This window comes from Hemicordylus capensis, chromosome 2 (genome assembly GCF_027244095.1).
Source record: "Hemicordylus capensis ecotype Gifberg chromosome 2, rHemCap1.1.pri, whole genome shotgun sequence".
Lineage (NCBI taxonomy): Eukaryota > Metazoa > Chordata > Lepidosauria > Squamata > Cordylidae > Hemicordylus > Hemicordylus capensis.
Window position 1 is genome coordinate 245,689,554 of NC_069658.1, and position 16,266 is coordinate 245,705,819.

A 16,266-nucleotide genomic window follows, 5' to 3' on the forward strand; every position below is an offset into this window, starting at 1 on the left:
CCCACAAGGAGATACAGAACTCCAGATAGGTTTGGCTAGAGCAGAACAAAATGGAACTCTCTGTTTTTGTGACTTGCAAACATTTATAAGCCCTGGCCTAAAATCATATTAGCCTATGTTCCTTAAGGAAAGTAAATTTAGGAGATTAGCCGGCATTCTGTGTGTGTGTACCCCTATCAACATCACAATGCTTAGACCAATATAAACCAAATTTGGAACAGTTAGAGGGACACAACTGTGTAGTTTGTAATAATCTCATCCACCCCATTCGAGATGGCGGATGCATGAATGTTTGAGGCATAAGTAGGCTAACATATGAACAGCATAACCAATCAGACCAAATTGTCCATAGTTGTAGTGGGTGACACATAGGGACACCTCAACTGTGTAGTTTGTGATGTCATCCACCCCAATTCAAGATGGCAGACATGTAAACATTTGAGGCGCAAGTGGGCTAACTTGTGAGGATGGTAATTTTAATTGATAAAAATTATAGGGAAAGGAAAGTAGACAGAGCAGTTCTTACCAGAACAACTTGTTTATACAAAAGTTGTCATACTGCTCACTCATGTTCAGTTTCTGATCAGCTGTAATCCCAATATCCTTTTCACATAGATTACCAATCACCAAGACCAGTATCTACAACTGCATTTGATTCCCTCCCCACTCCAGTGGATAACTACATGTCTCTCCTGAAATTCCTGTTGTTGATTTCAGTCCAGTTTCCCATTCTATCAAGGAGGGTTTTTTTTAAATTTTGTTTCTGTCTTCTGCAGTGCTGGCATCAGAAAGAAAAAGTAAAAAATCTGAGTGGGGCACAGAAGGGGCAACGTGTGCATTTCTGGGTGGGCAAACTGTGTCCCGCATATTAGATTTCTGAAACAGAAATGGGGGACAGCTGGAAGGTATCTACTTTTCTGAGGGGGTTCTTGTACACCCTTGCTCATCCTCTGTCTGGAGCCACCCTTAGCCTTTTAAAGTTTTATTTTGTGTTGTCTGCAAATCTGAGGAGGATTCCCTCCATCTAAGATGAAGGTTTCTGAACCTTGAGTCCCCAGCTGTTTTTGGACTACAACTCTCATTATCCCCAGGCACAATTGGCTGGGGTTGATGGGAGTTGTAGTCCCACAGCAGCTGTATAGAATTGGCTGAGGGCGATGGAAAACCCGATCTACACCAGGGTTGGGAAAGTTGCACAGGGCAGAGATTAGTTTAGATAGTTGGGCGTTTGTTTTTGAATGGGGACAGAACACTGGAAGTTTGGAGGCTTAATCCTAACACTAAATTCCAAAGACCCTCCTCTTGATGCACCTTAGCGCTTTTCATTTTAGCCTGGACAGGTACATAAAAAGGACAACCACCAGCATAATGCAGGAGAGGAAGCACCTCTGAAGAAAAGCAAAGTATCAGGGGGCTGAGCGCCCAGCTCACAAATTACTGCACCACAGGGGCTCTTGAGATGTCTCGTGTGCGATTCATTCATTCATTCGATTTCTATACTGCCCTTCCAAAAATGGCTCAGGGCGGTTTACACAGAGAAATAAACAAATAAATAAGATGGAACCCTGTCCCCAAAGGGCTCACAATCTAAAAAGAAACTTAAGACACACACCAGCAACAGTCACTGGAAGTACTGTGCTGGGGGTGGATAGGGCCAGTTACTCTCCCCCTGCTAAATAAAGAGACTCACCATGTTAAAAGGTGCCTCTTTGCTCAGTTAGCAGGGATAATAGCCTTGCCAACTCGGACTGAAGCCACTCCTGGAGATTCCCCTTCCCGCAATATTTTTCACAAGTCATTACTAGCCCTCCAGAACCGCTTTCAAGAATCGCCTGGAGACTGACGCCGATCCCTGAAAAGTTGGCAACTTGGCAAGCCCACCCTTTCCAAAGAGCGGAGCCCCCAGTCCAAAGCGGATTTCTGCACGGGTCTCCAGCGTCCTAAGGGTTAACGGGGCCAAGCACTTGATGCCTAGAGAGGACAGAAGGAAACAGTCGGCGGGCGCTGGAGGAGGATGTTGTAAATCACAGCAGATGTTCCTTTTCCTCTTCCGTGGCCCCTCCCCGCCCGCAACTCCACTTTTACTTGCTGCAAACTCAGGGATGGTTTCTAATGTTTCCCCTGCAGCAAGAGCGCCAGATCCCGGTGACTGTTCCTGATTGCAAGAGATCCGTGAGTTGAAGAGGAAAGAAGAGACAGGAGCTGGAAATGAGGGATTAATGTAGCATTTGAACAGAATTTTAAAAACGGCACTGCTCCCGCCTGTGTTCACATTTTGCTGTCCGTGCACCTGAAGTAGGCTGTTAATTGCCTACCCAGAAGCTCCAGCCTCATCAATCAAATGTGTGTGATTTTCCAGTGCTGCAAGAAGTCAGTTTACTGATTTTGCAGCAACAGGCTCTTGACAGCATAGGCAGCTCCGAGGGAGGGAGGGAGGGAGAAGGGCTTCCGTCATTTGCCAAGGGAAATGGCTCTCAAGCAGCAGGGCCTGGGGTTTCCGTGTCACGCTGAGTTTGGGCAAAAGGTGGAGCCAAGAATGGGAAATGGGTGGGATGATGGGGCAGGCTGTCAGACGGGAGCAGGGCTGGAGGGAGTGAAAGAAGAGCGTCATGCCATTGAGGATACCTCTGCAGGACAAATGGTCGAGGTCTCCAGGTGGGAAGAACTGCAACAGGTGAAACAGGAACCCGAAGAACAGTTGTCACAGCGCTGGGAAGCCCAGTGGCAAGAGCTGCTGAAGACGGTCGAGTCCCCTCATGCAGGTTGGGGAGTCCCACAGAGAGCAGAGGAGCCCACCCCATGGGACGACACAAAGGCCTTTCTGGCTTCCTTCGAGCAAGTGGCCGAAGCTTGTCGGTGGCCCAGGGAGGAGTGGGCGGCCCGACTCTTGCCAGCCCTCAGCGGAGAAGCCAAGCAGGCCTTCAGCAGGCTGGGAGTCCGAGACAGAGAGGATTATGGGAAAGTGAAGGCAGCCATCTTGAGAGGGGATGCCCTGAGCAGAGAGAAGCAGCGGCAGCACTTCCGGCGTTTCTGCTACCAGGAGGCCGAGGGGCCGAGAGGGGTGTACAGTCAGCTGCAGGAACTTTGCCATCAATGGCTGAAAGTCGAGAGACACACGAAGGAGCAGATTCTGGAGACGCTGATCCTGGAGCAGTTCCTCACCATCCTGCCCCAGGAAATGCAGAGCTGGGTCAGGGGGAATAGCCCAGAGACATGTCCCCAAGCTGTGGCCCTGGCTGAGGATTTCCTACAGCAGCAACAAGTGAACAAGAAACAGAAACCTCAGGTAATCATTGCCATAAATCATTATCTTCTTATAATCTTTACAACAACCCTGTAAGGTAGGTCTGTAAAATCTAAATATATATTTTTCTGAATGCTGGAAATGTTATGATCCTCATGGACACATAACTGGAGCACCTGGAGGTAGGTAGCAGTCTCTGGGTAAACCTGCAGATACGTCAGTTTCACAAAAATTTGAAGAAAGTGGGCAAAAAATCTTCAAAACTGCCCCAAAGTAACTCAAGGGAGCAGATTGTTTGAAGACAACCAGGTAGGTGGAGCTATTTAAACTCAGTGGAAAAGAGGGCTTGAACAAAAAAGAGCAGAAAATGTCTCAGCTTGAAGAATATTCTCTCAAGGCCCTCACAGCCTCTCCTGCTTCTGAGGGGAAAGCTGTCTAAAACTTTTACCATGCTCGCACACAAAGGCTCAGGTAACACATGCACACTGAGAATATACTGCAACATTTTGTTGCACGTCCATATTGTTATCCTCATACTGCCGATAGGGGATTGCTTGCCCAGCTCTACCTAACGAGTTCACAGCAGATTCAAACCAGAGACTCCCTCGTTTAACTGTCTTGTTTCCTGAATGATAGCAATCGTTCATCTGCTATGCTGTATCAGGTTTCAGGTGATAGTGTTTCATCCTAATAATCCTGGGGTGAGTACCTTAGAAGTCCTGAGTTACTCACCCCATTAAATCTGAGGCATGAAATCTGCTTGTCTCTGGTTCAAGAAAGATTAAGTTTTTAAACATTTGAATGTTTTTAGACTTTTAAACTTTTAACTTTCAATTGCGCATTAAATAAGGTCATTGAAAAAAGCTTTGAATGGATGAATAAAATATGAATTAGCACATTTACTGGCACAAGAGGCCATAAAGTCCTGACTCCTGTTTATCATAGCTTAATAATTAAAGCTCCAAGATAATGTCTTTGCTGTGAATGAATTATCTCTGCTGTTTTAGGTGCCAGAGCCATTTGAAGAACAGGTTTCAAATTTTGCCGAGGTCCAGCAAGTACGGCCATCCACCAAGTCCAGACCAGACTGCAGTGGGATCAAACTGGAGGGCGCTATGGATGCCAGTTTGCTGGGTATGGATTTGTTGCAGTGGTATTCGTGACACCTTCCCCCATGCCCCCATGTTTCACTTGCAGTTCTCTTTTCCGTGATCTCTTTTGTGTGAAGGTCTTTGTGACCTAAGCACTTTGGTTTGTGGCCATCCAAAATGCTAACTGCTAGCAGAATCCGGTCTGAGAAGATAAAGGACTTCTTCTCACAATGCATAATGATGGGACTGGCTGTCACAAGATGAGGTGATGGCCACCAGTTAGATGGGTATAAAAGGAGACTGAAACGTTCATGGGACAGGGTAGATTTTTCAGTGGTGATTTGCCAGGAAAATTAAATGGGACCTCCATGCTCAGAGGCAGCATACCTCTGGGAAACAACAGCTGGGAAGGCACTTCTGCCTTTAGGCCCTGCTTCTGGGCTTCCCAGAGACATACATTTGACTTCCTCACTTTCATTTTTTGTTCTTACTGGCCAACATCCTGACTTATCCTGTGCTTGTGCAACAAAGTTAACATAATAAGAACATAAGAACAGGATCAGACCCAAGGCCCATCTAGTGCAGTATCCTGTTTCACACAGTGGCCCACCAGATGCCTGAGGGCATGTTCTCTCTCTCTCTTGCTGATGCTCCCCTGCCACTGGTATTGAGAGGCATCGTGTCTCTGAGGCTGGAGTTGCTAGTGCATGGGTTCCCAACTAGTGGTATTCCAGATGTTGCTGAACTAAAACTCCCATCATCCCCTGCCACAAAAATTGTAGCTGGGAATAATGGGAGTTGTAGTTCAGCAGCAACTGGAGTACAACCGGTTAGGAACCTGTGTACTAGTAGCATTGCTGTACAGAATCACACATGTAGAAGGAGGCCGTTATTCAAAAAGTCCATATTCTGACCCACATGCAATCAGTCACAGGGTACAGGCGGGCCTCGTTATCTGCGGTTTTGTTATGCACGTATCCGTGGTCAAGAAGCATGCACCGACCTCGCTATTCACAGTTGGGTGTCCTGCGTATCTGCAGTTTTTGGCGCGAGCATTTTTGTACCCGTATGTGGCCATGCTCTCCCTGCACGTGCTCTGTGGGTCGTGGGAGGACGTTGGAGGAGTGTTTTGGTGGCGGTTTTTTGTGTGTGTTTTGCTTGAAAAAACCACACAGTTTTCGAGCTTTTGGCAGCCGAGTGGAGGCTTGGTGTCCTCAAGGAGCCTTTGGGAGCCTTTGGGAGCCATTGCCTTTTGCTCTTGCTGCCTTTGTGCTTTGTGTTTCTGCGGAGGCTTCCCAGGCCTGTGTGAGCCTTTCTGCTGCCATTCCTTGAGAACACCTTGGAGGAACCTCTTGCAGCACTGTGCAGCTCCGGTAAGATGCTAATATACTAACTTTAATCAATGTACAGTCATCTTAATTTTTTAAATTTTTTATTTTTTAATGTTTAATATTTTTAAAGGAAATAAATTACAGTACAGTAATTTTAATCTTGTTAATTAATTACTGTATCCATACTGTGTACAGTGCACTGCTGTTAATTTAAATAGCAATAATTTTTTTAAAATGATGTACAGTATCCATTAAAATTTACTTTTAAGTATGTGCTGTGCTGTAGTACCCACAGAAATGATTTAAAGTACACTGCTCTATCCATGGAACATTTATTTAAAACACGGTACTGTATCCATTGAAAATTGATCTCTAGCATCCACTGAAAGTTGATCTTTACTATATGTGCAGTACTGAACATAGAGAATTGATTTTAAATATCCTTTGAAAATTAGTGTAATACTGTACTGTGCTGTATCCATTTAGAACTGATTTTAAGTATTCTCTGCATCGAAAATAGATTTTAAGCATCCATTCCAAATTGATTTTAATTAAGTATCAATTACTGTTATGTCCTGTACATTTATCAATTGAGTGTGTGTGTCGCAGGGGTGTTGTCTGGCACAACTGTGCTGTACATGTACTGTACCAATTTTTTTCTTCCTCCACAGTCAAAGTGAGCAAGCGTGCAGCGGAGAGCTCTGCCGAGGTGGAAAAGGGTGGCAAAAGGCCTCGCAAGGTGTTGCCCTTGAGTGAGAAGATCAAGCTGCTGGACATGTTGGCTCGTGGGGACAGCGTGGCATCCGTTGGCCGCCATTACGGCATCAACGAGTCCACGGTCCGCTCCATTAAGAAGTGTGAAGCCAGCATCCGCACCAGTGTGGTCTCGGGCACGTCGCAGAGTCTGAAGGTGGTGTTCCATCCACGTGAGCCCCACATGGAACGGATGGAAAAGGCCCTCAGCCTGTGGATCGAGGACCAGACCCAGAAGAACGTGCCACTGAGTGGACCAGTCATTCGCGAGAAAGCACTGCAGCTCTACAGGCGCTTTGCGGCGGAAAGTGGTCAAGCGGCGGCAACGCCAGGAGGCACAGAGTCCGGTTTCCAGGCCAGCAGGGGCTGGTTCGAAAGGTTTAAGCGCCGCTACAGCCTCCACAATGTTAAGCTGTCGGGGGAAGTAGCAGCAGTGGACCATGAGGCGGCAGAACGTTACCCAGTAGAGTTCCAACGGCTGATTGAGTCCGGAGGGTACAGGCCAGAGCAGGTCTTCAACGCTGCTGAGACGGGCCTCTTCTGGAAGAGGATGCCATCCCGGTCCTTCATCAGCAAGGAAGAAAGAACTGCTCTGGGCTTCAAGGCAGCCAAGGACCGCCTGACTCTGCTGGTGTGTGGCAATGCTGCAGGGGACTGCGTCGTAAAGCCCATGCTGCTTTACCGAGCCCAAAACCCTCGCGCCCTGAAAGGGAAGAACAAGAGCCAGCTCCCCGTCTTCTGGAGAGCCAACAGGAGAGCGTGGGTGACCGCAGCAGTTTTCTCAGACTGGGTGAACAACTGCTTCCTTCACGAGGTGCGGAGGTACCTTGCCACAAAGAACTTGGCCTTCAGAGTCCTCCTGGTGCTGGACAACGCCCCTGGCCACCCTGAGGCCCTGCAGTTTGCGCACCCAGCCCTGCAGATTGCCTTCCTGCCATCCAACACCACCTCGTTGATCCAGCCGATGGAACAAGGTCTGATCGCGACCTTCAAGTCTTATTACACCCGGCGCACCTTTGGGCGGCTGCTGGATCTGATGGAGGCCGATCCCTCTCTGTCGGTCAGCGATTGCTGGAAGGGCTATAGCATCGCCGACTGCATCGAAAACATTGCCGCATCCCTGTCGGAAATAAAGCCCCACACGTGGAATGTGGTGTGGAGGAAGTTGTGGCCCAGGGTGGTGACCTCTTCACCCGCCGCCGCCGTTCCCTCGGTGTCGGATGAGGTGCAGCGCATCACTAGCCTTGCTCGCGCTGTTGGTGGTGAAGGCCTGGAAGACATCGAGGCCCATGAGGTGCAGGAGCTCCTCGAGTCCCATCAGGAGGAGCTCATGGCGGAAGAACTGGAGGAGATGATGCAGGCAGCTCCCGAGAGCGAGGGAGAAGAGGAGGAGGAGGAAGAGGAGGAAGAGACGTTCCCCAAGCCCTTCACCATGAAGGGACTCTCGGAGATCCTTCAGCTGGGGACTGCCTTGTCGGACAAAGTGTTCGAGCTCGACCCACTGATGGAGCGGAGCATCAATTTCAAGAGGCAGCTGGAGGCTGCTTTGCAACCCTACAAGGGCACTTACAGGGCTATGCAAAACAGGGCAAGACAGGCCAGCATCAGAGCATATTTCTCCAAGGCCGCTAGTACCTCCACCACCACCGCAGCAGCAGCTGAGGAGTGGCACTGGCTGTCATCACCCGAAAGTGACACCTGCACTTTTGCTGGCTTTGAGGAGGGAGACGACGAGGGTGATGACAACGGGGGCAGCAGGTCTGCCTCTGTGGGGCCTGCTTCTGTTGTGTGAACAGTCAGTGCTGCAAACTCCAGCAGGGGAGTGAGGGAACTCCACTGCTTTTTTTAATTTCAGTTTTGCTGCCAAAAGACACAGAATGGGAGTGCTGAAAACTCCGGCAGTGGAGTGAGCGAACTCCCCTGGGCGTGCTTACTTGAACTGGCTCTGATGCTGTGCAGCTTCTCTGGCCAACCTGCCAGCCAGTCAGGCCGGCCAGTGGCCTGTGCTGCTGAGTGCTGGACTGCAACGGTGGGGAGAGGATGCTTCACGATTACATTACTGGAGAGGCTGGGGGGCATTACTGGGGGAGCTGGAGAGTGGGAGACCGTAATATCTGAGGTGGCCAAGGTACAGTGCGGGGCCCCATCCTTATTTCAGTCCCCCCCACTCCCCGGTTTGGGGGTCATTTTCTAAGGCTCCGGAATCTAACCCCCCAATTCCCATAGACACAATGCCTCTCTATTCGCGGTTTTGTTATTCGCGGTTGCAGCCGCGGTGTGGAACCCCTGCAAATAACGAGGTCCGCCTCTACCATTATTTTCCTGCAGATAGTGAATGTCGTGTCACCTTCTTATCATCTTCTTGTGCATAACTTTTTGTTGTTGTGGCAAATGGTCTTCTGAGGCAAGTTGGTGAATTTACAAAAAATAGAAAAATCTGGGCAGTGATAAAATATCTGTCCCTGAGGGGCATGTCCCCAGAGGAGGTTCATGCCGATACGCAGCAAACTTTGGTGGAGAATGCACTAGCCTATTCAACTGTTGTGAAGTGGCAGAGTTAATTCAGGTGTGGCCGAGAATCATGTGGAGATGGAGAACACACACGATGGCCCTCAACATCCACCATGCAGGAAAACATCAACAGTGTGTGTGATCTCATGATGCAGGAGAATGACAGTCAGGACAATTGCTGACTCCGTGGTCATCTCAACTGGTAGCATCCATTCCATCTTGACGGACAACTTGAAGATGAAGAAGGGAGTGCCAGATGGGTGCCACCAATTGTGACAGAGCAACAAAAGGCATGTTGCTTGCAGACATCAGCCAATCTGGACATGTTGCATCGAGATCCAACAAACTGTTGGGGCCAGACCGTGACGATGGATGAAACATAGGCCCATCACTTTGATCCTGAGACCAAGAGGCAAAGCATGGTGTGGAAACATGCCTTGTCACTGCCGCCCAAGAAGTTCTGTGCTGTAGTATCAGCAGGGAAAGTGATGGCTTCCATTTTGGGGGATGCTGTGGGTGTCTCATGGTTGACTATCTGGACCATGGCACCACAACTACCAGCAATTACCTAACTGGTCAACTTCATGCAGCAATTAAGCAGAAGAGGCGTGGGAAGTTGTGGCGAGGCGTGCTCTTCCTTGAAGACAGCTCATCCTGCCAACACCTCACATGTTGCAATGGCTTCCATTCGTAACGCAGGATTCAAATGAACACCCTCCCTGTTCCCTAGACCTTGCCCCTAGTGACTTTTATGTGCTTCGGAGAATGAAGGTGCACCTTTGTGGGATGGAGTGTTCATGGGATTCTGAGGTCATGATGGCAATTGATGGGTGGCTGGACTGGGACAAAGAATTTTTTTTCCAGAGGGATGGAGGCACAGGTGGGACAAGTGTATTCCAGTCAAGGGGGATTACATTGAAAAATTCAAATACAAAGATCTGAGTTCATATATGTCAGAATACGAACCTTTCGAATGCCCCTCGTACAATCTGTGTACAGTGTACACAAGCGCAGATCAGTATGCACGTAGCTATTCATGCATTAAGTTCAACTCACATAAATACACTTCCTCTCTGTATGCTACATTTGAGAGGACCTGTACCCAGATTCACTTTGAAAATGAATGTATGTACAGTGACGCACACAAATATATACATGTGTCCAAGCACCTGTACACATGTACAACGTAATGTCTAAATAGGGCATAGGCCTATGGCCAATCAAAGGAGTGGCATACAGGTTGTAGGATACGGAGACTGCTTTCCCCAATGGTTTGGTATGGACAATACTGTCCTGGCACATGCAATAAGGAAGGGGTCACACTGAGAGCACGCCTGTTAGGATGTTGGTGGATCTGGTCTTATGGTAGCAAGCATGAATTGTTTACTTTGCTAAGCAGAGTCTGCTCTGCTTTGTCTTGGGATGAGTGGCTACATGTGTGCACTGCTGTAAGATATGGGGCCATCGCTCAGTGGCAGAGCATCTTCTGCTTGCATGCAGAAGGTCCCAGGCTCACTCCCTGGTAGCATCCCCAGGTCTCCAGGTAGGGCTGGGAGAGACTCCTGCCTGAAATGTCAGTGAGCTTCAAGTACTGAGCAAGACGGACCAGTGGTCTGACTAAGTTTAAGGCAGCTTCCGATATTCCTATGTCCGGATGTGTTCCCAGCAGGTTCCTGTACATCTGCATAGCCCCTCTCGATACGCAAGGTACTTGTGTAGAGGAGTCATTCAGATGAACAGCCCTTCATGCAATAAAGGGACATGCTGGGAGCATGTCAGGATGTCCTCTGCCCATGTCAAGATGGGCATGCTCTTGGTGTGACTCCTTTTTCCCCACGTATGCCAGGACACTGTCTTCCATACCAGCCCCTTGTCATGCAGTGCCAAAAAGAAATGTTCTGGTCCAGTGGTGTAGAGCTGCAGGGATACATAGGAATGTAAGAAGCTGCCATATACTGAGTCAGACCGTTGGTCCATCTGGCTCAGTATTGTCTACACAGACGGGCAGCAGCTTCTCCAAGGTTGGGGGCAGGAATCTCTCTCAGCCCTATCTTGGAGATGCTGCCAGGGAGGGAACTTGGAACCTTCTGCCTGCAAGCATGCAGCTGCTCTTCCCAGAGCGGCCTCCTTCCCTGAGGGGAATCTCTTACAGTGCTCACATATATAGGCTCCCATTCAAATGCAAACCAGGGCAGACCCTGCTGAGTAAAGGGTCCTTGCTACCACACGACCAGCTCTCCTCCCAGTCTCAGTCCACTTTCCCCCTCCAGGGTCTCGGCAGGAATGCAAAGCCCTTTGCTTTTAAAATGGAAACACGCTGCTGCTCTTCTTCTTCCAACCACTTGTTACATCATTAAATATATAATTGAATATCAGACTGCAATTGATTTTATTGCCATTCTTCCTGTCTTCTAAGGAATATCCCCCCACTCTTTGTGGTTGACGATCCAAACTGCTCTTCTGGGTGAATAGCCGCATGAGATTCAAGCTCTGTAGGATTAGGAAACTCGTTGACATCTTCTAACAGAACCCCCCCAAATTAGGCAATTTGTTATGGGGCAGCTGACAAAGTTGTTGTTGTTGTTGTTATTGCACCTGTCTAAGTTGGGTGTGAGACCATTGGGGTGGGCATGGCTATGGGGTTTAGCTGTCAGAGTGGGCGTGGCTATGGGAGCTGTCTTGGAGAGCGCCTGAACAATTGGACTTGCAAGTACCCCACTGTTCTGGTCTTGCTCGGTAATTTGGTTTTGTTCTGCTCAGTCTCTCTTTATTCCAACAGTCTGCAGGGAGATGAATCGGAACGAACTGCATTGCCCCCCATGGGAAAGTCTGGAGAAAGTGGAAGTACATCGCATTACGTTGGGAGAATCAGAACAGAGTTTCCCCCAGTGCTGGGAGAAGAGGGATCCTGCCATGAATGAGCCGGTGCTGGAAAAGGCAAACCATCCCAATATCATTAGAGTGGATGAAGGCCTTGCTCAAGGGGCTGTCTACAGGAAGCTTCACGAGGCCCCGCTCCAACCAGTAACCAACAAGGGGAAGGGCAAAAATGTTTGTGCCGATTGTGGGAAGAGTTTTAGGTGGAACTCCAGGCTGGTGGCTCATCGGAGGCTGCACACAGGAGAGAAGCCATACAAATGCTCTCTCTGCGGAAAAAGCTTCCGCCGGAATGCACATCTCTACACTCATCACAGGATCCACACAGGGGAGAAGCCGTACGAGTGTTCTGACTGTGGGAAAAGCTTCAACGACAGATCGACCTTCCTGAAGCACCGAAGAACTCACACGGGAGACAAACCCTACAAGTGCTTCAGCTGCGGGAAGAGCTTCATCCAAAGCTCACACCTTTATCGACATCAGAGAACCCACAGCAGAGATAAACTCTATGAACTGACAGTGGGAATGGCTTCAGAGCTAACAGATCTCGCAGGCAACAAATCTAGCAACATCTAAGAGAATCAACAGAGGTGAACCAATGATGTCATCTTGGACTCTTGCCATAGAGTGTGTGTGTGTGTTTGTGTGAAAGAGAGAGAATGAACAAATGAACCATCTCAGGAGAAAAGAATCACCTGCAGGTAGAGAAGTGGGATTTCTGGAAAATTTTGAAATGGAAAAATTCCTGGAAAAAAATTCTGGCCCAATCTGTTCTTATTTGCATAAATTTTGCATATTTTTCCAGAAAATTTAACTATGTGGATTTTGTAGTTGCCTTAAATGGATTGTGATCTGTTGTTTGATCTATATATTTCCTAAGAAAACATCACCACATTAATTTCTCACACTGTATCTCAAAGTTTTTCAAGCAGTTGAACTGAAATATTTGATTGTGGGGGAAATCAGTAAAGACCATTCATGTGGTTTAAACATTATACAAAATAACTACAAAGTGGAAAGTAATTTAGAAATGAAAAAGTTTGGCACAGGGGGAAAAAAGTATGCAACCATTTTCTCTTTTGGTAGTATTCTGTGAAACATTTTCATCGCCACAACTCTTGTCTGCAGGAAAGAAAAATATGTTGGATTATGTTTCATTCATACTGGAATGCCTCAAGAGTCCTTGTGATCTGAATGTTAAATGGGAAAGGTGCAACAGGAAATATGACATCTACTATTTTCCAACTGCCAGCTTGCCACGAATGTGGTCCAAGGCTTAGTTCTCATGGAGGCAATAATCCTATGTTTCAGCTATACCACTTCATATTTTAAGTGGAAACTCAGATGGCTGAATGAGCTTCCCCAAATTATCCCTACGCAGCAAAACTGGCCTTTTAGGCAGAAGGATTCATATGTAGCTTCCCCCCCGACATGCTAGCTTTCCAAGTGCAAGGAATCTGAATGTTCCTCTGTGCCCAAAATTCCCTGCACTAGAAAAGCTAGCTTGGCAGGAGAGAGGATTTTAGCTTAACCTTCTCCCTGACATGCTAGAAAAACAGCATGTCAGGGAACCGTCTAGGATAGAGTCCGAAGAGTTATTTAACTGGAACTTCCAGCTACCTGCTGTTGTTTCTAAGTATTTAGCAAAACCATTGGAAGATCTGGTTCCAGATCTCTTGCTCCCTATCCGTTTTGGCCTTAGGCCACCCAAACATGGAAATTAACTATCTATAAAGTTGAATGGTTAACAAAATTGTTAATGTAACCCTTTTTAACTAGTTGAAAAAGGTTAAGTTCAATGTTCAAGTACAAGTAAATCTGATTTTCCTAGAGCTTTTCCTGACACACTTGTGAGGAGAGTTGGTCTTGTGGTAGCAAGCATGAATTGTCCCCTCTGCTAAGCAGGGTCCACCCTAGTTTGCATTTGAATGGGAGACTACATGTGTGAGCACTGTAAGATATGTACACTAGAGATGTACATATCAGACGGTATAAAAATGATAAATAAATAAATATTCCCTTTCGGGGATGGGAAGAGCACCTGCATACTTGCATGCAGAAGGTTCCAAGTTCCTTCCCTGGAAACTTCAGATAAGGCTGAGACGCCTGCCTATAACCTTGGAGAAGCCACTCTCAGTCTGTGTAGACAATCCTAGATGGACCAATGGTCTGACTTGGTAGAAGGCAGCTTCCTATGTTCACCCACACACTAGAACTCCACATGATTTTCTTTACTGAAACTCTAGGATGTTGTTTGAGAGTCAGAGTAGTGTGCCTTCTTATGGTGAGATATGATCTCTCAGAAACTACAAGTCTCATTTTCTATGCACTTCCAGGAGAAGGCTTTGGAACTCATTTTGACTGCATAAGAAATGGATGCTGTTTATCCTACCAGAGATGTTTGCCCAGTGGGATTTTGTTAAAGACCGTTATTGTGGAATTCTGGACTTTTTTTAGACAAGTGTTAAGCCCCCTTAAATCACAATCATTTCATATTAAAATACATGTATCACAGTATTTCTTGATTGGAATAAATGTTTTAAAACATATGAAAAAAGTACCTTCTTGGAGGATATAGAAGTGCCTTTTTGAGTTCACCTGCCCACCCCCTGCCATGCCCCGTGAGTAAAATACTGTGAGTGGCCTCCTGGCTCAGTCAACTGAGTCCTCAAATTCCTCCATGCTATAAAGCAAAGGCATTGCGAGGTACTTCTCAGTTTTTGAAGCTATTAGATGCCAGTACACTCTTGTTCTATTGGGTGTGTTTTGACCAGGGATGTTGCTAGAGTCCTACTAGGATTGACTCCCTGGCCTATAGTACTTGCTTTATTTGCAGATTCCCCTCCCCTTTGCAATAACTTCTTGTAGCCTCGCCAGCACATGGAATTCAGGAGGTGGGGGTTTACTGTGCATTGGTATAACCCCTCAATCTTTCTCCTTTTCTTTGTGGCGACTTTGCCCCAGTGAAGTTTCTAAGAATAGGATTTTTGAGGGGGAGGGGTTATTATTAGGACTTTGTGGGGGGAGGGCTACATACTGCATTCTTCTGGGCCGCCACCACCACCTCCTTCGTTGAGACCACCAGTTGAGCATGAGGACTGCCCACCCCATTGAGTATTAATACTGACTAGAGCAGGCCTGCTCAACTTTGGCCCCCCAGCTGTTTTAGACTACAATACCCATAGTCCCCAGCCACAGTGGCCAATAGGTAGGGATTATGGGAGTTGTAGGCCAAGGAGGGCCAAATATTTCCCAATATTTTTTCCATTTTTCTTCAATCTCGAGCCATTCAAAAAATCTCCAGGATTGCTTTCAAGCATCTGGAGACTCGACCAGTTCTGGAAAGTTAGCAATCCTAACATTGACAGTAGAAGGTGATCCGGTTTCAACAAAACCTTGGGTGTGGTATGCAATTTCACATGGGTATGTTCTTGCTTGCCTGGTAAACGGGGACAGTAAGTTAGTGCCTACTGTATAAAGTGCAATGGGTTTTCAGAGCAGCTTCCATGGAACAAATCATTATCAATCAGTCTAAGACTTTGACCGCTCCCTCCACCAAACACACTTCGTGTGAATGTAGATAACTTATCCAGTGACTCAACAGTACTACCCAGGAATAACTCTAACTTAAGGCCTCTGGAAGCTACTTTATTATTATTGTACTAATCACCTTAAGTGGCGCAGCAGGGAAATGTTTAACTAACAAGCAGAAGGTTGCCGGTTCGAATCCCCTCTATCGGGCAGCAGTGATATAGGAAGGTGCTGACAGGCATCATCTCTACTGCGTGGGAGATGGCGATGGTAAACCCCTCCTGTATTCTACCAAAGAAAACCACAGGGCTCTGTGGGCGCCAGGAGTCGAAATTGACTTGACGGCACACTTTACTTTACTTGTCAGAGCCTTGGAAGCTGCCAGTAGCTTGGGGAGAAACAGCAAGAAAGAGGGCATGCCCTCACCTCTTGCTTGTGGGCTTCTCAGAGGCATCTGGTGGGCCACTGTGGGAAACAGGATGCTGGGCTAGATGGGCCTTGGGCCCGATCCAGCAGGGTGGTTATGCTCTTATGAGGCAGAGTCATTTACAAAATGGCAGCCTGGGGAGCCAGTTGCAACATGGTAGCTTGTACAAAAATGTACGCTGACAGAAAAAAGGTCAAAAAATTACATTGATGGGTTTTAACATTAAACCTCCTGAATTCCAGGAGAGGTTTGCTTCAGGACAGGAGGGAGCACGAGGTGCAGCTTTGTGAGGGAAGAAACTGGAGAAGAGTTAGTGAGAGAGAGAGAGAATAAAATGCTCAGCACCTGTGGGGAGGAAGAGAGGAAAAATTAATGGCCTGGCCAGGGCTCACCCCAATCAGATCATCAATATTGGCTGGAAGGGAAGGAGAATCAGGCCTGGAGAGCTACCCCAAAGCCTGGAGAGCTACTTTAGATCAGGCTGAGAGCTACTTAAGGCCC

At 47.5% G+C, this 16,266-nt stretch overlaps 2 protein-coding genes across 3 annotated transcripts; both read left to right on the forward strand.

Annotated features, from left to right (window-relative positions):
- The first annotated feature begins 2,011 nt into the window (after positions 1–2,011).
- On the forward strand, positions 2,012–14,364 carry LOC128342702 (zinc finger and SCAN domain-containing protein 16-like). 2 transcript variants are annotated; one of them, XM_053290448.1, is made up of 2 exons: positions 2,012–2,172; positions 11,710–14,364. In XM_053290448.1, the coding sequence occupies exon 2, from the start codon at positions 11,721–11,723 to the stop codon at positions 12,381–12,383; it is 663 nt and encodes a 220-aa protein (XP_053146423.1). In that variant the 5' UTR covers positions 2,012–2,172; positions 11,710–11,720; the 3' UTR covers positions 12,384–14,364. The 2 variants fall into 2 exon arrangements, with proteins under 2 accessions (XP_053146423.1, XP_053146424.1); XM_053290449.1 differs by lacking the exon at positions 2,012–2,172 and adding an exon at positions 9,608–9,701.
- On the forward strand, positions 2,451–8,211 carry LOC128342583 (tigger transposable element-derived protein 1-like). The gene is made up of 3 exons (XM_053290014.1): positions 2,451–3,286; positions 4,252–4,378; positions 6,338–8,211. The coding sequence occupies exons 1-3, from the start codon at positions 2,468–2,470 to the stop codon at positions 8,209–8,211; spliced, it is 2,820 nt and encodes a 939-aa protein (XP_053145989.1). The 5' UTR covers positions 2,451–2,467.
- Positions 14,365–16,266: the final 1,902 nt, after the last annotated feature.